The sequence below is a fragment of the Siphateles boraxobius genome, unplaced genomic scaffold (assembly GCF_051911475.1).
Source record: "Siphateles boraxobius isolate OS27281-9 unplaced genomic scaffold, OSU_SipBor_1 12, whole genome shotgun sequence".
In the NCBI taxonomy this organism is placed as follows: Eukaryota; Metazoa; Chordata; class Actinopteri; order Cypriniformes; family Leuciscidae; genus Siphateles; species Siphateles boraxobius.
In genome coordinates, this window is record NW_027508722.1 from 28,923,415 (window position 1) to 28,947,928 (window position 24,514).

The 24,514-nt window shown below is 37.8% G+C and overlaps 2 protein-coding genes across 18 annotated transcripts in view; both read left to right on the forward strand.

Moving 5' to 3' along the window:
* Window positions 1-3,785, forward strand: part of map7d1a (MAP7 domain containing 1a) — a 47,600-nt gene extending 43,815 nt beyond the window's left edge. For 4 of the 8 annotated variants that reach the window (XM_077217878.1, XM_077217872.1, XM_077217876.1 and 1 more), the window contains 3 exons: window positions 235-286; window positions 384-607; window positions 3,229-3,785. In XM_077217878.1, the coding sequence (XP_077073993.1) occupies window positions 235-286; window positions 384-607; window positions 3,229-3,239 (287 nt within the window). In that variant the 3' untranslated portion in view covers window positions 3,240-3,785. Of the gene's footprint in view, window positions 1-231; window positions 287-383; window positions 608-3,228 lie in introns of all 8 variants that reach the window. The other 4 variants (XM_077217873.1, XM_077217870.1, XM_077217875.1 and 1 more) reach the window with 1 other exon arrangement.
* Window positions 3,786-5,753: 1,968 nt separating this feature from the next.
* The window catches only part of thrap3a (thyroid hormone receptor associated protein 3a), a 56,805-nt gene continuing 38,044 nt past the window's right edge, over window positions 5,754-24,514 (forward strand). For 2 of the 10 annotated variants that reach the window (XM_077217857.1, XM_077217863.1), the window contains exons 1-2: window positions 5,854-6,171; window positions 6,268-6,359. The gene's annotated coding sequence lies outside the window, so the exon portion shown is untranslated. Of the gene's footprint in view, window positions 6,360-24,514 lie in introns of all 10 variants that reach the window. The other 8 variants (XM_077217861.1, XM_077217867.1, XM_077217864.1 and 5 more) reach the window with 8 other exon arrangements.

Below are 24,514 nucleotides of genomic sequence, written 5' to 3' on the forward strand. Positions count from 1 at the left end.
TTTACCGCCCAGCACTTCTCCTATTATGTATTAAAATATAACAAATGGCCGATGTAAACACAATGAGCACTGGGAATCAGGGAAACAATTCCAGATGAACTGCTGAAATGTTTATTCTGTCAGTTGTACAACCATCTGGGAATGGAAAATTGATTTGGCAAAGGAACGCTAAAACAAACAAGATTGTCATTTTTAAGAAACTATTAGCATGACATTCTGTCTTATTCCTAGCAGCTGCTGACTACCAGCCAAGCACGGCATTGAAACAAGATGGTGTGAACGAAAGGTAAGTCCTGTGTTCAGGACAACTTCCATTTTTGTTTTCTGTCAATTTCAGTTTCAGTGACAGTTTTGTTCTCTAGAACGTCTGTTTTCTATTGCAGTCTGTCCGTTCTTGTAGTGAACGGCGTTCAGCCTACCAAACACGAGAATGGCCTGTCAGCAAAAGGGGAGTCGTCTCACTTCGAAGAGATCCTTCAGCTGTCCAATCACAACAATGGACGGGAGAAGTCAGAGACTGAAAGACCTGATGAGCCAATCATGTCGTTTGAGAGAGATGAATCATTTCTTAAAAAAACAGGCCCCATTAAGCCTCAGCATGTGGCAGGTGAGCATCTAAAGAATCTCTCATGTTTTCTCTCATCTCTCCCCCCCCCCCCCCCCGGAGCTACGCGAAATTCGTTTATGACGAATTTACGTTTTTGAGCTTCAATCTGTTGGTTGCAATCCACTTCTATTTTAAAACTTGGAAGAGCCAGGATATTTTTTGATATAACTCCGATTTTGTTAATCTGAAAGAAGAAAGTCATATACACCTAGGATGGCTCGATGGTGTGTATATCACGGGGTAATTTTCATTTCAGTGAACTAATCCTTTAAAACCTGATGTGACATAAATTATTTCCATTTCTTTTGTCAGGGAAGAGTCGTTGTCCTTGTCTTTCTGGCTTTTTTTTTTTTTTGCACCAGGAGGGTTAATGTTGTCTCAGGTGCGGGTGTCATAGCCCTGCGGTTGCGACAGGCAGGGGTAACGGGGTGAAGAGCCTGGTAGGTCTTGGCAGAAGGCTGGATTCCTGAAATGGTGTCAGGAAGTCCCGATACGTCCTTGCTGGCACCCAAGACTGGAAACAGGACCCCTTGGCTTAGCTCTTCAACCCCCGTTCCCTCAGCCTGGTCAGCATTACTCCCTCAGCACGTACCTCCAGCTGTCCTCCTGCAGACAGCCCTCCAGCCATAAATCATCTGCTAAGAAAACACAAGGGGGTTCACCTCATGCCGTGCCAGCTCTCGCAAACTGAGAGGAACGTTTTTAATCCAGGATCTTTTATCCAGGATCTTTGCTTTGCCATATCTGGAGCGCTACTCTCGTAGCGTTAAGTATAGAATTATCACTGACTTATCATGTGACTGCACAGATAGATATGTCAATGTTCTCAACACAGATACAGTGGGGGGTTTTGTGCACTTTCCTGGGAAAAGCATGTTATACCATTCTAAGTTGGTTCAAATATGCTAATCCAGTTAAAACTGGCCAGTACCAGCAAACCAAGTTGACTGGCTGGTAGTCTAAGGCCCCGTCCACACTACTGCGTTTTCGTTTAAAAACGGAGACCTTTTGCTACGTTTGCACCTCCCGTCCACACTAAAACGGGAAAAACGAAGACCCAAAACGGAGAAGTTTAGAAACGCTGCAGCTCCGTTTTTCGTTTTGAATCTCCGGAGGGCGTTTTAGTGTAGACGGGACAAAACGGAGGAGTTTAGAAACTATGACGTAGAAGGTCACGCTCGGCTCTATGATTGGGTGTCATCACCCATGACGTATCCTTCCCTGATTCGTCAGCCACCCATCACATGTCCCGTCACCGGAAGAAAACAAACAAAAACATCCTGGACTACGTAGCTGATGTTAGTGAGTGCAACATGGATAACGAATTACAAGCGTTACTGACTTTGATGTCTTTGTTAGCAGCTGTTGTGCAAGCAAATTCTGCATTTTACAATGCTATAACTGCCTACATGCGCCGGAGGCAAACTATTATTCGAGCGATCTATGACAATTCCCGTGTGCAGCGGCGGTCCATGAAAAGAAATCTCTGGTCTTCGACATTTTCTAATCTTTGCAGAGGTAGCTAACGTTACTTGCTTCCTCATCAAATCTGAGGAATAGTCCATCCGTTTCCTGTTTACACCGGCACGCGCATGCACAGTGTTGGAGAATGGTCACGTGATCCGAGTTTTCAGTCGTTTTAATGTGGACGGAGATCAATTCTAATACGCAGCTAAAACGCTGGTGTGGACGGAGATCGTTTTCGTTTTAATTCTCCGTTTTTAAACGAAAACGCAGTAGTGTGGACGGGGCCTAAATCAGTAATTCCTTGAGCAGGTTCCAGGAGGTAGGCGAAAATATTTAGATTTTTCTTGGTTTGTTCCGCTTAGGTTGTATAGTGGTAATTTCCTGTCTTATTATTTATTTTTTTGTTTTCCATCAAATGTTGGATTTAAAATATAAAAATTTAACATATGTGCATTTTGTCCAGTCTTATTTACCAACGACATTGATTCTTTGGATTAATGTCGATGAAGGTGCCTTAAAAAGGTTGGGAATGATTGGTCTAACTGATCATTTGGGGTATTGCTAGCTATGATGAAATAATGATCTACTTTAACCAACTTTTTAGAAGGGATGGGCAAAATTTCTGATTATTTATCATGAAGAATTATTCATAATTTTTAAATGTTTTTTTTATTTGCTCACTAAGTTTTATTTGATGAAAGATACAGTAAAAACAATAATATTAAAATAATTAGAAAATGTTAAAGTTGAATTTCAGCAGTCATTACTCTAGTCTTCAGTGTCACATGATCCAAGATATATCGAGCTCAAGAAATTTTTCTTATTATTATATATGTTGGAAATAATTGTTCTGCTTAATATATTTGTGGAAACTGTGATGTTTTTTCAGGATTCTTTGATGACTAGAAAGTTCAAAAGAACAGCATTTTTTTGCATCCTTGATGAATAAAAGTAGTAAAATTGTTCACAAAAAAAAATCTTAGATCAAACTTTTGAAGGGTAGTGTAACTTCAAAATATTTCACACCAAATTAAATGATTCATTATGATTTCATTCAAATTCAAATGATCTTTATGAATTACGCTATTTATTTTATTTGGTCATCCATTAAACACTTACATTTCTAATCTCCATGTTCTTCCTGTGTCCTCCAGAGGTCCTCTGAGGGCATAAACTGTTGGATGAAGCCTTAAATCCCTTAACATCCCTAAAATGAGTCCCTTCAACACTGTCTGCCTGAGGGACCGGTGGAAAGAAGCACAGCATGAAAGAGACCTGTGCCAAACCCAAAAAACTGTCTTCTGTTTAGACTGTACAGAGCAACCCCACTATCAGAGCCTCTCTTATGGTTCATGATGGAAATTACAAGGAAGCTACAAAACAATCAATCTGAGCTAAACGCTAACATTCACCAGAATCACCGTTCATCAAGACCCTTACCTCACCCACTCTTTCTGACCACCACAGTACAATTATTTTTGTTTTTGTAAAGGTTGTGACGAACATTATTAATCCTTGTCGTTATTCATGCTGTTATGGGTTGAACGCAGAAGTGTTTTGGGTGTTTTTTTTATATATATATATATGTTTAGCTATTTAACTTGAAAAGAATTGTAACTACTGGGTACAATTGTTTGTGAATAATGTAAATTGGATCATGGGAGGAGACGATCTGTGAATAAACAGAATGAAAGGGACTGCCATGCCTGAACTCCACTGCTTCAGATTTTTTAATGTTAGAGATGTTTTAATTTAGTCTTATAGTAAAATATTTTTAATACCAGTTACACCAGATTAGTGCTTACTGCTAACTTACCTACTTGCATAAGAAATGTGTGATATCCAAAAGATTCACAATGCATGCACATGCAACTGCAATGACAAAGTTTGTTTTACATTTTTGTGTTAACTGCAACTCTAAAGATGACTGTAAGTAATTGTGTTGTCACTAGAGGCTCACCATAATATTCCTGGTTTTCTTGTTGATAAAATGCCTGTGTCTCAAGTTTATGCCTATTTATAAACCAGAACAGATCGCCAATACCCAAAGGCGTCCTGTTTAACTCCAAATGATGGCAATTTATAGCCTCTCTGGAACTTTGTCATACTGTGAGAGCACAAACTCTTGGCGTAATCATTTTTTGTCGTGTTTCCAATCATGGCTCACTCTTGAGGAGCTGAAATATCACATATGCCCTTATTAATACAGGGTGATTCTGAAGTAATTTTTCCTGAAAAAAAGAGAAATATTGATGCTTTTATTTTATGTGCTATACATATTTGCTTTGGTCTATTAAAAAGGGAATTTATTTTGTGAAAATTTTCCTTTAATTTCATTCAGCTTGATATTTCTTATTTGTGATGCATAAAATATTTTAATAATCAGTATTTTAGCTTTTACTAAACATCCTTAAAAGTAGGGATGTTATCAAGGGATGTGCACAATATATCGGCCACCATATCGGTATCTGCCGATGTATGTTAATTTTTGATTATATCGTTATCTGCACAGTAAGAAAATGTTGCTGATATATAAAAGCAGATAAATAAAGGGTTATTTCCTTCAGCTGAGACACTTCAGATGCACTTTTGAATTGCTTGAAATATGATTGGAATCACTTCAAAAAAGAAAATACAGTTAGTACAACATCAGCGCAAGTCTGTCATATAATTTGCATACAATTATAATGAGAACATTATAACTGTGTTCTTGGGACATGGCTTTTAATGGTGAGACTTTTGTATTTGTAATCGGGCTCTCAAAAATTATATAAAAATTTGGATTTAGATTTATCAGCAAACAAATCGGTTTATACAAATATAAAGGATTACTTGTTATTGGTATCGGCCAAAAATTTCATATTGGTACATCCCTAATTAAAAAGACAATTATATTATTTATTATATCCAAGCAAAATTGTGTATGATAGTACATTTTTTAATCAAAATTGGATCTTGAATTAAATGTAATTTTATATGCCATTGGCATTTTTCCTTATTGCGAAGACATTTTTTTTAATGCCTAAAACACAAATAATAATTCAAGATATATTCTCTGAAAACAAGTCCTAATGCAATTTTAAAGTGATTAAATTTACAGTTTTTTGTTGATTATTTTATTTTTTTTATAAGGAAAAAAAACCCTACTACGTTAGATTGCTTGCAGCTTAAATCGGAGTGATATTGCGATGATGATCTGTGATATAGAGGTAATGCATATCCTTTTGGAAATCTAACCAGGTCCAGGATGGCTCAGCTGTCCCTACTTCTGCTTTTCCAGAAGGCCATCAAGCGACGATGAGTTAAATGCCTGTACCAGACTCCTGGCCAAGATCACATCCCTGTGACCTTTGTGCACATGCTTCAGCACTCTTGCCATCTGTATAGCATGACATCTAAAACCATCACGATTCATGTCTCTCTCTTTCTCCCTCCTCCTAAAGCTTGTTCTCAGAACTCACTTAATCGAAGATTTTGCATTGTGAAGCAAAGGTTCTTGTTGGCTCTTTTTGATTTGTAAGGTCAAACTCTCAGTCCTGTTTGTTACTTTACTCTCATTTGGTTAGGTGGGTGTCTTTAAGCTTAGAAACAGACTTCAGTAAACAGTGTAACCCTGATGTTTGTAGGAGTTTGGTTTGGGTTATTGTTGTTTATTATTAAATAACCGCCATATTCATACACAGCAGAGGGCAGCAAATCAACACGTATGTATGGACTCACCGATCAGGTTTCTCTCACCCGAAGACATTCAGACTGGTTGCCAACATTTACTTTTCTTTGCTGCCTCTGTTTCAAAGAAGAATGGGGCTGGCTATATTTTCCAGCCCATCGTTCCCTGTAACTTTAGTTTAGATGGAGTCATAAATGACGGGTTTGTTTCGACATTGTGTTGTTGCCGTGTGGAAGCGGGTAGGCTACCGCTTGTGTTGTCCAATAGGGGAAAATAAAAGGCTATTTTTAGGCTGATGTCAGTGGCTAGTGAGTTATAGCATAATGGCAAAACCAAGGTGATGAATTAATTCACAAACGACGAGGAACAGTGGAAGGATACAACTGGCATAAATGCAACGGAAATGAGAATACAGAGGTTCTTTAAGGTCATGTCACTCCTGGAATGGCTTGCATGGGTCTGAGATGAGGAAATGCGTCATAAAGATTTTGACATGTTGATTTATAGTCTGTTATCTCTAAAGGGCCATTCTGGAGTTCCTCTGCTAACACCCAGTGATGATAAGTCAATCTACCCCATGAGATTTACTTCACAGATGAAAGCTGTTTTAAACAGGTTAGTTAAGCTTTCTCTTTTGTTATCTTTAAGGAATGCCATTAACTTACTATTTGTTAACCATCCAACTTAATTAAGTTTAGCTGAGATGTCCATCGATAGCTAAGTATTAAAAAAAGGGTTAGTTCACCCAAAAATAAAAATTCTGTCATCATTACTCCCTCAAGTTGTTCCAAACCTGTATGAGTTTCTTTCTTCTTCTGAACACAAAGAAATATATTTTGATGAATGTCGGTAACCAGACAGTTGATGTGCCACATTGATAATATATTCCATATATGGAAGCCAATGTGGAAAAACTGTAAGAGCAGCATGCTTTTCTGCATCCAGTCAGTCAATTGTTTTGTTTCTGAATTTTATAATGATTCATTTGAGTGATTAAGTCAAATCACACTCACTCACTCACTCACTCACTCACTCACTCACTCGTTCACTCACTCACTCGTACAATATGCCCTAACTTGTTTCGCTCTTAAATAAATCAGTATTTTTCAATGAACAGTGGGTGCTTCTCATTAGAATAGTACTGTCCTTCTGAAGGTTGTATATATAATTTTTTGTCTTGCATTATATAATGAAATCAGACGTGCTCAGTGCCGATTCATTTTTCACTAACATAAGAATTTTTGTGAATTGGAATGTGTGCAAAGGATTGTGGTTGATTGGATACGAAGGACACACCTGATGCATCCTTCAAAATAAGGTGAATGAAGGGCCGAAAGGAAGGCACCAAATTGGGAACAACCCAGTCACTGGAATCACTCAAGAATGAATCATTGTTTTTGAACGAATCTCTTGAGAGATTAATTCAAAATCACTCACTCATAAAGATAGTCAATTGTCACCATACTGACATAATAATGTAACCTGCATAAAGATTCACTGAAAAATCCACACCACACAGTGACGCTGAAAACACAACCAACATTGGAATTTGGTATTTGTAGCCGTTTATTGTGAAAATTAGTTTAACTAGTCTTAAACATCTAATAAATGTTGCTGAAAGGCAAACATGCCATCTGTACTGCCACTTTTCATGAAGTATAAGGGTTATCGAGCGGTCAAGCTCTCTGGTGATTGAACATCCACTGCTCCACACTGTGAGTTTCTACACCATCAAAGGACTTCAAACAAACTGCTGTCCCTATGCCTTACTTGCTCTCACTCACACTCCCTCTCAGCTGTCTTATCTCCCAGGCAACATGTCCCCTTCCCACAGCTGTTATCATACGATAGCATATTGACGCGAAGGAGCACAATGACTGGTGCTCAAAATAAGCCCATTGGAAATTGTTATTGGCGTTTGAGTGCTGGGTACTTTCCAAACAGGCCTGTTTTAAAATTCTCCCGGTGAGAGATGAGTCTTTCAATACAACTTTGGACTTTCTGGTGTTCTCACTCTAATTCACAGGACCTTTGAGGTGTTTGGACGAAAGTAATAGTTAGTCCTACAATAGTAGGAGGTCAAAGTCTCGGGGGTGGCGAAATTTGTGGTAACCGAGCAGCTGGAGGTAAATGGGCAGCAGCTGGATAATCTGTACTCTTGTTTTCTTCATGCATTCAGGCGTTGGTTGGCTTTGTGATCAAGAGCCTTTGATCGACACCAGTGTGGCTTGCCCATTGGAACAACAGTAGATCTATTCTGCCTTTGGGAATCCGCATTCTTATTTTCATATGTTATTGAGCCTTTTCATGAGTGAAAGACATTTGACTCATACATTTTATTTATTGGCTTTTTCCTTTTATTAAAGAGTATAATAAAGAGCAGACATGAAAGTGGAGAAACTGTTTTTTGAAAGAAGTCTTACATCCTCAACATGTTTGATCAAAAATACAGTAAAAATACTGTGAAACATTATTACAATTTAAAAGAACTGTTTTTATTTGAATATACTGTAAAATGTCATTTATTCCTGTGATGGTAGCTGAATTTTCAGCAGCTATTACTCCAGTCTTCAGTGTCACATGATCCTTCGGAAATCATTCTCTTGGTTGGATTTGGTGTGTGCATATATATATATATAGACTGTTTCATACAACTAGTACAACTACTGATATTCTAGGTCTAATGATTGGTCATAACTTATTAATCAAAGTAAGAAGGAGTTATGAGGTAGACACAGTGGGATTGTACCATGTGGTTTCCCTGCTCTCACATCCTGAATGATTTGCTTGCAATGATGTGATTTGAATGCAAAGGATCCGTGTCTTGAATATACACCATACCTTAAATACATCAGTGTCTTCAACCCTGGATTCAGTGTTAAGTAGCATTAAGGAGCAATCAGGATCAAGGATCCAGTTTTGCTAGCTGGCTAGAGAGTCTTTTTATCACAGCAAGAGAACAACAGCTGTGTCACTTATTTTATTTTCTTGAGATGAGAACATTTGCCACGTCATCTCAAGTGTATTAAAGGTTATGGCGAGAGAAAGATTAATGGTCAGCTGTAAACCATCTCGACTTGCAGTGGATTGTTGTTGCTGGCTAGCTTTGAGGAGCTTTGACTCATGACTCAGTGAAGATCAATCCCACCAATCTGCTTCATTCGAGACCGAACAATTCTATGATTACTCGGTCTCTTCTGCAAAATAAGGCTCTCTCTCATTGGGCTGTGCAAGCCTACAATTTATATTAAACAGCAATATTAAACAAACTTGTATTTTTGGACAATAGGTATATCACTAGGATTTTGTAGATTATTGGAAGCATTTATATAAGGGTCAATAAAAAAAAAAAAAATTTAAGTGCCAAGTTATATGAAATGTGACAAATGTATTTATGATTCATTTTTGCTAATCTTTCCCATACCTGATTTTATAAAAAATATTCAAAATCATATTTTAAAACAATATATTTTAAAAAATCAAATATTTTGTAAAACAACAATTAAATATGTATATTTTATTACTTTTATATAATCAGCAATATGTAATTATATATTATGATCACACACACACACACACACACACACACACACACACACACACACACACACACACACACACACACACACACACACACGTATATATACACACACACACTCTTTTGAACATAACTAACCTTGCATTTTAATAAAAAAAATTATAATATTTAAAAAATAATTAAATGATTATGCCAAAAAAAACTTTTTACCCCTACACTCCTTTTTCCCCCAAAAAAATTCAAGCCTACAGTAAAGCCTATAACCGTGATTTTCTTTTAGTAAAATCTCCAAACTGTTACAGCATCAAACATTTAATCTTTAATTAGATTTTTAATTTTTTAATAGCTTAATATATCCAGAATAAAATGAGTGTCACATAATTGTTTCCGCTATATAAATAAAAACCTCAAAGGAAATGAGACATGTGCATGTGCGTATACGAGAGACACTTGAGAACTGTGGACAGTGCGTTAAAAGGTTGGGGGTGTTTGTGAGGATCACCTATACCAAACTGCATCACAGCACAGAAAACACACTGCAGGACCTCTGAGGCCTGCTACAATTTCTGTAACTGAACTTACTCACCCGTTTGTTCTAGTTGTTTTTCCATGTAAACCAATAAAAGTTAATAAAACCATTAAACCATTAAATTTGACCAGCTGTCTAACCAACCTTGTTCCCTCAGTTCTGCATGCTGTGGCAAATTTCAGATTTCCTTACCATGGCTGTTCTAAATCTGTCCAAGATTAACTCTGTCATATAAAATGTGATTTAGTCCTGTGTGGACGATGGGTAGGTGTTGATATTTATCACACATCTTTTATAGTTGCACGATTTCTGCAGCTGTGGACATTGGACTTGTATATAGGTCTCTGTTGGCCTTCATAAACCTAAATCTTTCTTATGACACTGAAAGCCATCACCAGTGCAAACACTAGAAAGAAGTTTGCATGACAAAAAGGAACAAAACCATATGTCCAATCAAAAAATTTATGGTTTCAAATGGTTTCCCCCCAGATAGGCTACTCATGTAAACACTCCCTTGTTTTCCATTTAGTTGCTCTCAATTTATGAGTGAAAATGGCTACTTAAAAATTAAATGATCCCCTATAGTACAAATGTTGAATAATATATCACATATACTCTCAGTGTTGGGAAGGATACTTTCAAAACGTATTTCGTTACAGAATACAGAATGCATGCCAAAAAATGTAATTTGTAACGTATTCCGTTATGTTACTCAATCTGAGTAACGTATTCTGAATACTTGGATTACTTCCACATTGAATTGCATTTTATAAGTGTAGGAATGCGGCCATCAAATCCTGCTTGCTAAACAGACCTATTCTGGTGTGTTTTTCTGTTCCAACTGGCTGAATGTGTTAGGCCCATGCCTCCCTGAAAGTGCAATATATTATAATTTGCTATAGAAGAACAAAGACTATGTATGTTGCGGTCACCGGTGCGGTGATGAGGTGGTGACGCGTTCATGTAACATGTAAAGGTGGCGCTGCCAATAAAGCACCTAAAAGCTGTCACAAAGAACCGGGAAAAATAGCCTAATGACTGAATATGTTAGTGTCGGCTGCAAAGATGAAGTTGACTATGCTGACTCGCGTTCTTCGCAGCACCCTAGTGAACGCGCCGGAGAGAAATGCACATTTCATACGGATTACATAAACAGAGAGCAGTCTGTTTTCTTTCGTTTTGAATTGTTCTGTTTAAAAGTAGACATATCTGTGAGGCAAGTTGGCTATAGCCTACCTTATACGCTAAGTTTCGGTTCATCGATGAGACTAGCCCCAGTTCACGCAGCGGCGCCTCCGTGCCGTGATATCTATTGTCTGCTATATTTACAACTTATTTATTTATTCCAATTGGTTGATGAAACATTGATTAAAATTAACATACAATTAATACAAATCGAAATTCACTTTAAAGAAAGGCTTTGTGCATCTGTTTGATGTCTCTGTGAAAGTTTTAAAGCAGTCTCTTAGTGCCGCTTTCAGAGTCGTCAGGTCCGTAACATTGTTTTTTCCTCATAAATGCTAACAAGAAAAATAAAATAAAATGAATATTTTATGTTCTGTGGAGAGCCAACCCTTCTTCATCCGGTGGGTATTACTTTTGCTTTGCGCAGTAGCCTAATTCACAGAAGTAGGCTAGCCTACTAAAAAATATTTGGCCTAAAAGTTAAATATTTTTTGTGTCACGCATGTTTATTTCCCTCATATTAAATACAAAACGCATGTGTAGACAGATTTTTTCTAATGTCTGGACTCCTTTATTAAGGGAGTATGGATATACAAACAGACGTTTCGATATATTCGTATTAATGCATTTTCTGAGAATTTATATTTCAAGTTTTGACTACAAAGTTCCGCAACTAGTTTTGTGGTGTAGGTCTACGTATTTTATAGCCTAATGTTAAATTCAAATAATACTAATAGATGTGTTAGCATTGGATCTGTACGGGAAGGATAACTCTGGGAGTTGGAAGGAGTGTGTCGCGATTCTGCCTTCTCACACGAGACACAGGTTCATGGATCTGAGTGTCGCGATTTCGGTTTCATATCGCATATCGTTACAGCCCTGTAGCTAGTAGCCTACCTGATACAACTATAAAATAGCAAGGTGACCAGTAAAACTACAGCAGACGACTACCCCTGGCTAATAAAAAAAAACTTATATTTAATAACTATTAAAAACTAATAACTTATAAACAGTTACATTTGTTCTCCCTTCTCTTTCTTTAATGTGAAATGCTGTTTGAATTTCCAAGATAGAAACGCATTCTTGCCCTGGCTCTGTTGTCCCGGCTCCCTCTCTACCTCTAGCTCCCACTTCTCCTCTTCCGACTCCATTGTGACTGATCACGCAAACCGCTCATTTTTTCGTTTTCATATTGGGGCTTCTGGGAAATGCATGGAGTTGCCTTAATTTATTTAGAGAGTGAATCAACTCATGAAACAGAAAAGTATCGTCATGTAATCCATTGATCTCAACAATGTAACTGTATTCTAAATACCAACTATTTAAATTGTAACTGTAACGGAATACAGTTACTCATAATTTGTATTCTGAATACGTAATGCCGGTACATGTATTCCGTTACTCCCCAACACTGCATATACTGTAAATCCACTCAGATATTTAGGCTGGTATTTGACAGAAATTGCAGTAAATTATATGCTTGTGTTGGGGTCGGGGAAGCCATACTCTGAAACTTTACTACACAAAACGTAGTTTTTAAAGGGCAACGTAGCCTATTTTAGAATATAAAACTATATATTTACTAATGATTTATTAATTTAATCAGATATTTGGTTATAGACTGAAGAGCTCACATGAAGTCTCAAGGATGTTATGACAGCATCAAACTTGAAAAGATAAACCTACATTTCATACAACTAGCTAAAAAAACCTAGAATTAGTGATAAATTAGGCCTATACAATAATATTTAATTGAACATGTATATAGGCCTAGCTACATAGAAATATAGTGATGAGCAACATTTGAATATTCTGCTATAATAAGGGTCTATTGGAATCCAATCTGTAAATATAGACTATATGAGTGCCACATCATTGTTTCCGCTATATAAATAAAAAGCTAAAAAGAAAAGCTGTCATCAAAGAAGGAAGAGTAGGCTAAATATCCTTGTTCGACTTGAACCGGCGCTGCACAGACCAGACCGATCGGTTTATGACATTAAAGTACCGCGGTCAACAAAGGACAGCGCGAAGTCTGAGTCATTTCTACGAATCGGTTCAATTGGAACAAGTCGTTTCAATGAACCGGTTCAAACTCTTCAAACCCGATTACATGAATTGATGTCATCATCACGTGAATGGCGCAGCGTGGCATTTACAGTCTAGTCTAAAACATTCCAATAAAACCTTAAGTTGGCATATAGCAAAGTCTACTGAGTTTTATTAATAGTAAAGGTGTTTATTGTAGCCTACTTTCACATGTCCCAGTTCAGTTTGTTGCAGCCATGATATAGGTTAGCTCATAAAATCCGCCAAACTTTTGACCTATCATCATTCATCATCTCTTCATACTCAAAGTGGTCATTCGATCATGTCATCATCATGTGGAATCGGAATTATGTTCAACAGCTACAAGCCACTAATTTTGAAGGTAAACATTTAGTACGCTCTCTCAAATAATAGCCTATAATTATTTTATGACTGGGAACTTAAGAGATTTGAATTTTATACCATTTGTGATAACCCGCACTCAACCCATTACACATGGGAGAGAAGTGGACACTAAAAGTAGTGAATGGCAGGGAATTATTTAAAATTCTTATTATAATGACAGAATCGAATTACTGTTCAATGAGTCGTTGAGTCAGTGAAACGATTCATACAGGTAGCTGTCACCGCACCGGTCTGGCAGGATGCCACGCACATTTTAAGCTTTGGTGCCTTTTATGGTTTAGCCTATTTTTTACTTCTTGTTTTTCTGATGGTTGAATGACATACTCAGGTCCAAAACATTCTGTAATTTTCGGAACAAATGTGTAATAAAGGGATCCTTTTTCAAAACGATCTTACCTAAAATTTAGAGGTTTTACAGAGTGACGTTTATTGAAGCTGTAGGCATGATGGATCTGGATCAGCATTCAAAGAAAGCTTATTGTAAGCTCTTTGTTATGGAAATGTTGATCTGCCAGAAAAGGCTAACTTTATTAAACATTGTAAGATGAAAAGGGTGACATTTTATTTACAACAAACAAATAGAAAAAAAGGAACTTTGCCTGCAGAACATCATTATTGTGTGCTTGATATAGATAAATAGCAGACGCTTTGTCTATATATTTCTGGATATTATATCTCTATCTTCTCCATAGCCCAGAGCACTTTTCTGTTCTTCCTTTCTCATTGCACTGGCATGCCACATCTTATTAAAATAAACTCTCATCTGGACACCCACCATGGCAACAAGGTCTTTAGCAACGAGTCAGATTTCTTTCAAGGACTGCTATGATGACCTAACCGAATTAGCCTTCAGCACGATGAAAGAAACCTTCGTTTATAAATGAGATGCCAACTATTCCAAATCTACTACTTAACATCCGCAGTGTCCTTGGTTCTTATATCCCTTCCCAACATTGTGTTGCCTGTATTCATGGCGGCTTCTTGCACATTTATTTCAGGCTCCTTTATGAGAAACGTATAAATATATAGTAGTGTTCAAATCCTTGCAATCACTATGAAATATTTATGTTTTTAAATTAAATTGATAATATAGGATATGTTATCATAACATATAACCACACAATTTAAGACCAGATCCACATCAATGCAATAGAAGATTGTGATTCAGACAAATGTATAACTATTTAATGCATCCTTGGTACATATATTTAACACTGTGAAATTAACCTACTCAAGACCTCAAAAATACTCCAATACAGTATATAGCTGGCACAGAATACATTAAAAGTCGTAGTTGACGTGTGTATAATGTTGTGCAAAAGGGTTTTTCTGCAGTTTATGCTTTATTCAATCCAGGAGTGAGCCTGTCACATATCCAGAATGATTCTGCCATCTCTGAGGAGGTCTGAAACTGGATCAGTCTGTTCAAATGAAGTGATGTAACCATCAATTCTGGACGTGAGAGGGTCACTGCTGCAAATATTTATACTAATTTTTGTTCATATAGGACTCTTCATCCACAAACAAAACTAAATTTGCTTACCATACTAAACCATTTAAAATATATAGATGCACCAGATCCACATGAATGCGAGGCAAGATTGTGACTCAGCATGCTAATACAAACCATTGTATGCATTGCATGTGTATGATAGATACGATCGGCTTCAAATGTAATTTATGACCGAAAGTTCAGTTGGGACTTTTCTGCTGCCTATGAGGTTCCTTTCACAAGCAAGTAATGTGGTATATTGATTCTCATCCAGTGTGACTTTGGCAACCATGCTATGTTTCCAAAAGGGGATTTTTCTTTGCTTTAAACTTCCTTTGTAGGTTCTTTTGCAGTTGACCAGAGGACAATGATATTTATAGTTTACATCGTGGATTGAGAAAATATGAATGCTTGGCATATGAAGCTGCTCAATTCAAAGGTTACGATTAAGAAAGGAAAGTGAGAAAATGGGTGTAATGTACGCAACGGGGAAAATTAGTTTTAACCGAACCCAGTGTCAAACCTTCGTATAGGGTTTAACAACGTTTTATGGGAAAGAGCCTTATGATTTGTCAATGGTGTCACTTGTCTGCCCAGCTGCTTTGGAAAGCTGGAAGCTTTGCGCTCCATATTTTTGGGACAGCCACCATCCTCTCTCCGCTTGCCCACTGTAAGCAGGTGCCAAGAGTAAAATGGAAATTAGGTGAATGCATTTGAAATCAGAGCCGGCAAATATGTTGCATGTTTGTGTATGCCGTGTGCATGTGTTTGCAGGGGGTTGTCCAGTGTGAATGGTTGTGATAAGTGTATGTAAGACGAGATGTGCAGGAGACAGAATGGTAGCACTCTATTTGTTTAACTTTGGAAGGCAACAAGTAGCCAGAAGAGCAAATACGGATGAAACAGAGACTAAAGCAGAACAGTGCACCCATTCAAACCAATAATTTGTCCTGGCACCATTTGTAAAGGGTAGAAAATGAGATCATTGAGTTTTGGTAATTGAGCAAAGATGAACAAAATATTTAAAAAACAGGAAAGATTTTATTCTGAGGTGATAGCTCAGTTTTAAACTAAAGTGCCCCTATTATGCTATTTTAAAGTCTCCCAATGTTGTTTTGGAGTGTCCTACAACAGGTTTACATGCATCAAAAGTCAAAAAACAGTTTAATTTTCTCATAATAAACATTGCACATCACCACATTTCTTCAATGATTCTCAAGCGACTCGATGGATGGATCATCAGTCCCTCTAAATCCCTCCTTTCCGCGAGTTACTCTGCTCTGATTGGCCAGATGGCCCAGTCTGTTTCAGAATACACGCCCATTACCATAACTGAGTCCATCCGGAGGCTTCCTACAGCTCCCTACAGCTCGGCAATTGTAACATTACACACTGTAAATTTAAGACAGTAACAATGATTAAAGACAGTCCATTTTACCATGTCAATGTGAGCGCGAGTCCGAAGATGAAATATTTGAAGAACTAGTTCTTCAAACCGAACCTCCATCGCAACGACGACTTGAGCAGGACGTTTCTCAGTGGCTACGTTTACATGCACAACTTTTGTTTCAATTGAACTGAATTCATTCCGATTGATGAATCTGAATATAGTGTTTACATGAACGCTAAACATGTGATCGGGTTTATGTGCACGTTTATAGGCCTATGTCTATAGGCCTAAGCTTCAAATCGGAATTGATTTTTTGACATGCGCACACTGCCCGAATATACGGAGTTTCTCGCTGTGTGCCCATAATAATTCTTCTCCTATATTGGTTCTTTATTTGTTTTAAACAGCATACTTAATATTTATCCATGTCTAGTTATAATTTGGAGTAAATTAGCATATGAACCGTTGTGCCGTGCTGCTATTCATCATGCAGTAAAAATGCCCCTCCTCGCACCCAAAACCAGTCGTCTGTGGATGAGAATCCATGTATGTTCATCAACAAACCGATGTTCATATTTCAAATTTATTGCGGTGCACATGAGGGAACTGTATCAACAACAGCGGATAAGTTATCCGAGCATTAACGTGAATGACTGATGTAACATACATGTTGGTAAAACAAATCTTGCTCCATCCTTTGTTTACTCAAAGTAAGAACGACAGATAATCTGCATTAATCAAGGGGGTAATCCATCAGCCGGAAGTTGAAGCCTCGCGGGAGCCGCCATTGTAGCAGAACTTCACCTGCTGTTAGCATTCCATTGACTCCCATTCATTTTGGCGTCACTTTGACAGCGAATAACTTTACATCTGAGGCGTCCAAAGACTTAATTTGTCCATTATATATTTCTAAATAAACACGACAATGTATAAAAGGCTCCATTACTTTGTATCTTACATTATGGCCCCGTAGAAGCCGTTTTTGTTAAAAACAGGCTAACGATTGTGTCATAACCACGCGACTTTTTGTCGCACAATAGAGACATTACCGTATAGACAGGAGGAGAAGCTCGCAGGCAATCGGGGGGACGTCCCGTCAAGGGAGAAGCCCATAGATAATGAGTCCATAAAAGCAACGGGACAAAATATTTCAACAACGTTTTTGGGGAATTGGAAATAATTCGGTATGTGGCAAGTGAATACATATGAAGTGATTAACGTTGGCAATTTTCACGCACAGCTACTAGAAGATTTACGTCTGTCAGACAGGTTGCTCACGTCATCAAGCTTAGTTTGAGTCAGTTTGAGTCTGCGCGTCAGGAACGGAAGTGCTAAAAAATCGCTAAAAATGGGCTTCAACTGTCTCAACTGAGTTCCAATGAGATGGCTCTGTCCACTTCTTATACTGTCTATGGCATTAATAGACACAGTTTTAGGTAATAGTGGCCCACAGCTGCTTAGCTGAAGTTTTTCAGTAAGACAGTAATAACGTGAGTTAGCCAGTTAGCTGGAAACTCACACAATATAAAACACAAAACTACGTATTTTGAACACCCGGTAGCCTATATACATCAATGATTATTCATACTTACAGGTTGTGATTCTGAGGAGCAAGTTGGTCCAAATAAAATACTGACCCATATTTCAAGAGTCCCGCATTGAACTCTGAGATTTGAGAAGCAGTTGTCAGTAAAATTACATTTGAGGACTGGTCAAGTTGTTTGTGGGTGGACAATGTACAACATAGGTGGGCATTATGCAAATGTATCTTCTAGTGACGTAGAACCGCAAAGCAGTACTATTCGAGTGAAAAATGACAGTTCGGAGTTTTATTCTTTCTTTTGGGAGACAATACCTTTATTTATCGTACACTTACAACTTTGCAGGACGTTTACATTCTCAAACAAGTTATATTCCGAACTGCATGAAAGGGAATAACCATAATAGGGGCACTTTAATTAAATGTTAGCTGAAATGTTTTTACTCATAATAGAGATTTAGCCAATATAATCTATGGGAAGCATTTTCTGTCCTGCGGTTGTTGCTATAGGGAAATTAAAGAGCCGTGCCATGTTTTTTTAACCTGAGGAATGGGGAATTTGAAGAAACACCTTGTGCTCTGAACCCTGCCTTGTTCCATGCACCTTTGGCCTGGTGAAGCCCAAAGCAACCGTTTGGAAAATGCTGGGTTCTAGACTTTAAACTTTAGCTTTTGGTCCAGGACTAAAAAAATATAGCAGAAAGTACTACAGTATTATGCATATTGGAGAAAGGTGCCTATTGCCTTACAAGCCTTTGAGCCTCGTAAGGGTAGATCTAGTTTAGAAGACCTATGATTTCCCTTACAAAAAAAAAACTTTACTTCTTTTAAACTAAAAATAAGAACGCATACTTTCAGTCTACTTTTTATGTACTTCCCAGAAATATACTTAAAATTGCAGTCGTATGTATATTTGGCCTATACTGTCAGGGTTCTGTCACTTCGGTCTGTTTATTCTTGGTTTGGTGACAGATCTGACAGACTTCTTCTGTCTTGTTGTTGTGAGTGTGAGGTTTCGATTTTGCTTGGTACCATACGCTCTTCTGTCTACGTGAGTTGTTTTGTGTGCAAAGCGTGGTGTTTGGATACCGGCACTTTGGTCTAGTTTGTTTTCATTTCTGTGTAGGGATTCTGAAATGTATGCTGTGTTTGTGTTAAATTCTGAGCGCACAGGATGAGTCTTGTTGTTTAAGCGTGTGGTTTCGAGTTCGCTCGGGCCGTATGCTCTTCTGTCCGCGTGTGGTGTTTCATTGGCCGTGTGTTTTAATGTAAGGCTAATGAGTGTTCTCATTAGCTGCGTTCATTTCTTGTTTAGTTTGAGCACATGGCTTGTTTGATCCTGTTACCAGGCCATGTGCTGTTGTTTTTGTTTTGTTTAGTAGGAGCACATGGCTTGCCATGTCTTTTTCTTTATGTCATGTGCTCAAATGTCTATTGTTTAAAGGAGTCATAATGTGCAATTTTCACTTTTCCATGAGAATCAATGTATGTTATGATTGACTAACGATTATACATTGGCCGGGATGCCGATATTCAAAAGTGAAGCGTTTGTTTACCCCAGGGTTCTTAAACTAGCCAACGTGCACGCGCACTCAAATACGATCAATTTCTCCCCCGACTTGACGTCAAGACGGGCCCGGATATAACATATATGGACACCGCAGAGGAGGCCCGCCCTGCCCCTCTCCCCATCATATTCAGTCAAGAAAGATGCAGAAACGTAGTGCACACGTGAGTTGCTCTGTGGTTGACTGTGATAATCCACATTCTAATGTTTTTTCTCTACCCAAAACTGACCAAACTACAAGGGACAAGTGGATGAAATTTATTTTTAATGACGCTGTTCCAACAACCATCTCAACTTGCTCAACGTTAGGTGTCTGCGCTAAACATTTCACAAAAGAATCTTTTACAAATTTGGGGCAATATCAGGCGAAGTTGGCATCGAAGCTACGTTTGGAAAAAGGTGCCATTCCAACAATCAGGGACTTGCCTGAATTTGAAACGGTAAGACTGTGTTTTTATTACTATATTTTGTGTAACAAAAAGCAGCTAACTACTAATGCGGTTAATGTATGTGATGTAAACACGGGGAATGGACTCTACGAATGCTAGCCACATCATTCCGTTAATGTAATCTACATTAAATCAAAGCTAAACTTATGTGGGAGAAAATAGCAAAAAAAACGTTTTAGCTCGTTACTGATGTTAATGTATGTCTCAGTCAAAAAAATTGTCTTTACCAACATGTTGATGTAGACGTCCTTCAATTGACTGTTGTTCCTCTTCCGTTTCCAGCTCTGGTTCAGAGACTGGCTCAAACATATACGGTTGAAACCCGTAGGTCGCGGCCAGGTCGGGTTCATTAACAACTTGCGCCATGATCTCTTTTTGGAATGATATGCTGAAGTTACCTGCGGTGTCAAGCCCCCTCCTTCCTGCCACCAATCAACGCGCCCCTCATTTGCATTATTAAAATGACCGTCCACGACAGCCAAAACCTCGCATCAGATCTCGCGAGACAATAATGCATTCAGAAATAAGGGTCAAACGAGCTCTGTGTTTATTTTTTTCCAATTTTTCTTTTTTAGAAGGGCATGAAATGACTATAATAGAGCGTGGGTATCAAAGTTAATACTACATTATGACTCCTTTAACCCGGCCCTTCTTGTTATATTGGTTCAGTTCTCCCACCTGCTCTCCCTCGTTTGCTCCCTATTTATTCTTGTGTTTGCAGTCCTGTGCCAGTTCGTTGTCTTACACATTCCTTGTGTCCTAATACCAAGTCTTTTCAAGCTGACCTATCCTGTTTTTGTTTTTGTATTATTTTTTATAACAAATAAAAGCCCATTGTTCTGCATCTTGAGTATTTGCCTCATCCCTTAACCCAACCCTAACATATAGCCTACTTGAACTAAATCTTTTGATTGATATATACATAAAAGTATAATTAAGTGTTCTTCTAAGTATACTTGGCATGTAGTTGTCTATACTCTTTTAATTGAGTAGCCTCTTAAATACTTTTTTTCACATTTACATACTGTTTTATAAACTTACATTGTTTGAAGATATTGATTTATAAAGAAAACAGATCCTAAGTATGTGAATTTTTGTGTAGTCCACTGGTTGAAATGTACTTACATCTACTTAATATAGAGTTAAAAGTATATGTCAAGTATAACAATTAATGCATAAATAGGAATACAGTATACTTGAAGTGCAAAAATAATATGTAAATAGTAAACTAAGTATGATAAGTTCACTTACCAAAAGTTTAAGAAAACTTACAAGTATACTTGCAGTAAAAAAAACTACTAAACTAGTAGTTTACTGAGAGTATACTTCAAAGTGTATAAAATAAAAAATGTGCTACTTATATTGTGCTATTTATCTAGTAAACTCAGAATACCTTTAAGTTCACTTGTAGTATAGTTGCAGTAAATGAAAAACGTAGTTGTAAACTAGGTGTGTACTTAAACTTTACTACTGTTGCACTCAAAGTCTACTTAAAAGTATACCTTTGTACACTAAAAAGTGGGCCTGTTAAAGGGATAGTTCACCCAAAAATGATAATTTTGTCAGTAATTACTCGCCCTCATGTTGTTCCAACCCCGTAAGACCTTCGTTCATCTTCGGAACACAAATTAAGATATTTTTGATTAAATCTGAGAGCTGGATCACTCCTCCATAGACTTCTAAGGGATTGAAACTTGCCAGCCCCGAAAAGTTATTAAAGACATCGTTAAAATAGTCCAAGTGACTACAGTGGCTCAATCTTAAGTTTATCAAACGACAAGAATAATTTTTGTGCGCAACGCCCCCCGAAAATAACGACTTTATTTCAACTATTCATTTCCTTCTCTGTGGGCCTCGAGTCAGTTGATGTAGTGTAATAGCGTACGCTTCTGTGTTGTATGTCACACGCATCACACACATGACCAGCGTCAGCCAATAGTGAGCCTGCGTGTGACTTAGCACTACGCTATCACACTACGTGAACTGACTAGAGGCCCACAGAGAATGAAATGAATAGTTGAAATAAAGTCGTTATTTATTTATTTATTTTCGCACAAAAAGTATTCTTGTCGCTTAATAAACTTAAGATTAAAGGTGCTCTAAGCGATGTCGGGTGACATCACTTCTTGTTGACGTTTAAAGTATTGTCAAACAAAACGAAGGCTAGCTAGACCCTCCCTCCTCCTCATCCGCGCACTAACCCCTCCAACCCCACCTATCGGTTATTGGCTGGAACAGTTTGTTATGTTTCATGGTGCGGGTTAGCCCAGTTTGTTTTTGTTGCCGTTTGTGGAGCCTGGGGTGTCTGCAGAGACCGGGTCTTTACAGTGTGTTCAGGGGACAGGCAGCTAGCGGATAGTGAGGAGATGTTTGTTGTATGTGACACAAAATGTTTTGGCCTAAAAAACGCGTGACATCGCTTTGAGCACCTTAAGCCACTGTAGTCACTTGGACTATTTTAACAATGTCTTTAATAACTTTTCGGGGCTGGCAAGTTTCAATCCCTTAGAAGCCATATTGAGGAGTGATCTAGCTCTCAGATTTAATCAAAATATCTTAATTCGTGTTCCGAAGATGAACGAAGGTCTTACGGGGTTGGAACAACATGAGGGCGAGTAATTACTGACAAAATTATCATTTTTGGGTGAACTATCCCTTTAAGTCTCAAGTAGTATTGAAATAGTATAATTACAAATATACTACTAGTACATTGATTAGGGCTGGGTATTGTTAGGAATCTCACAATTTGATTCGATTTCGATTCTTGAGGCTTCGATTCGATATTGATTTATTAGCTTCGATATCGATTCAATAATTAGTAAATACACAAGTAATTAAGTACCTGAGTATATTTTTAAATAATGTGGGCAGTATTACGAATGTTTAAGAACAAATTGACCCCAGCGTGTTTCCCTTTTATGGTTTATTTAGCAGAACCAACTGTACAATATTGTACATGTGTTGAATACAAACCACAACTGTAACAAACAGGTGCTTTATTAACACACCTCTAAAGTGCATGTAACTGTAATAGAAAGTATATTTCTTTCTTCCTATACATTCAAGTTATAAAAGAAATGTAAACAGAAACACAAAATGTGCATACTCATAAAAAAAATGCCCTTCCTGAGGCACATGCGCGCACATTTGCACACACACGCAAGGACTCACGCTCTCTTCCTCTCTGTCGTACGCGCGCTACGCAGTTTGGAGCTCGCGAGCTCTAGATTTCGGGAGATTTGAACTAATTTGCGTACATCAGGGAGCCACTATCAATATGCAGGAGACCCCCGGATACTTATTGTTGTTCTTATTATCATTTAGGGGGGCTTAGGAACATTTTGGGGTAGCTTCAGCCCCCCTAAAATAGGCCTAATGACGTCCTTGGTTGGTGGTGCAGGCTTGAACGGAGTGCAGCTACTGTCCGTCATCTTGCTGTTTTGGTAAAGCGCGTCTTGTAGCCTACAACGCTGAAAGCTCTCACTAGAGTGTTGCCCACAGCGCGGCCACTGACCAGTGGGCTGAATCGATTCATAGGATTTGATGAATCGATATTGAATTGAGAAACAAATAATTGCAATGCATTGATGAATCGATATTTTTACCCAGCCCTAACATTGATATAAGTATACTTACTACATAAACTATACTTGACTTAAGTATAAAATTGTATATTTATTGAAGTATATTTATTTTTGTTGGATGTCCCTCGATCAACATTTATATTAATAACAATCAGATTTTAGCATTAGGTTTAGGCCTGTAGCTTTAAAAACATTCAATGTGTTTGCAACCATAACGATATTCTGATATTAATTTGAATTATCGCACGGCACTCAATATGGAATACTTGATTCTGATTAGTCAGTTGCAACAGCGTTCTGATATTTCCTAATATTCGCTGTCACCATTGCATCACTGTAAATGGGACTGCTGGTGTAATTGAAACTGGCACTATACTTTTATGTCTCGTAACCAATCACAATGCATACAACAGTCAGATCCAGAAACATATTTTGAGCCAACTGCCATTTCACTGGTCGATTTGAACTTCTTGCAGCAGATGAAAAATATAAGCCAGTTTCACACTTTTAAGAGCACTTTGTCAGTGGTAAAACATAATGAAACGACTGTACAGTAGCTTTATGTAAGCGTGTATGTACTGAATGTAAACCTAATAGCAGGATGGAGTCTGAATAATTGCCAAACGATGTGTTAATTAACGTAGTCTATCTTCTGTCAGCAGCATGACGATAATGGCACATAATCTGATAAATACCATATGAAGTCTTTGAGTTTTTGCCTGTTCTAGTGAGATGAAAACCATTATTTTTTGGTTAAGTAACAAAATGTGAACAGGAATAAAATCCAGATGTGCTTCTTGGACTTTGTTTCCATAGTTGGGTTTTGGCTATCAGTGACAGCAGAGGGAGTGTGCGAGAAAGGAGAAAATTTGTAGTTTAATCTCTGCTGTTACATAACTGATCTGTCTGAAGATGTGCCCTAATATACCCTAGTATAAGTGTGAGCATAGCTTATGAGCATATCCTTCTGATTATCATAAGAGTGATTTAACTCTTCATTCAAGTTACTGCTACCCTTAATTCCGGCCAAAAATGAACCTAT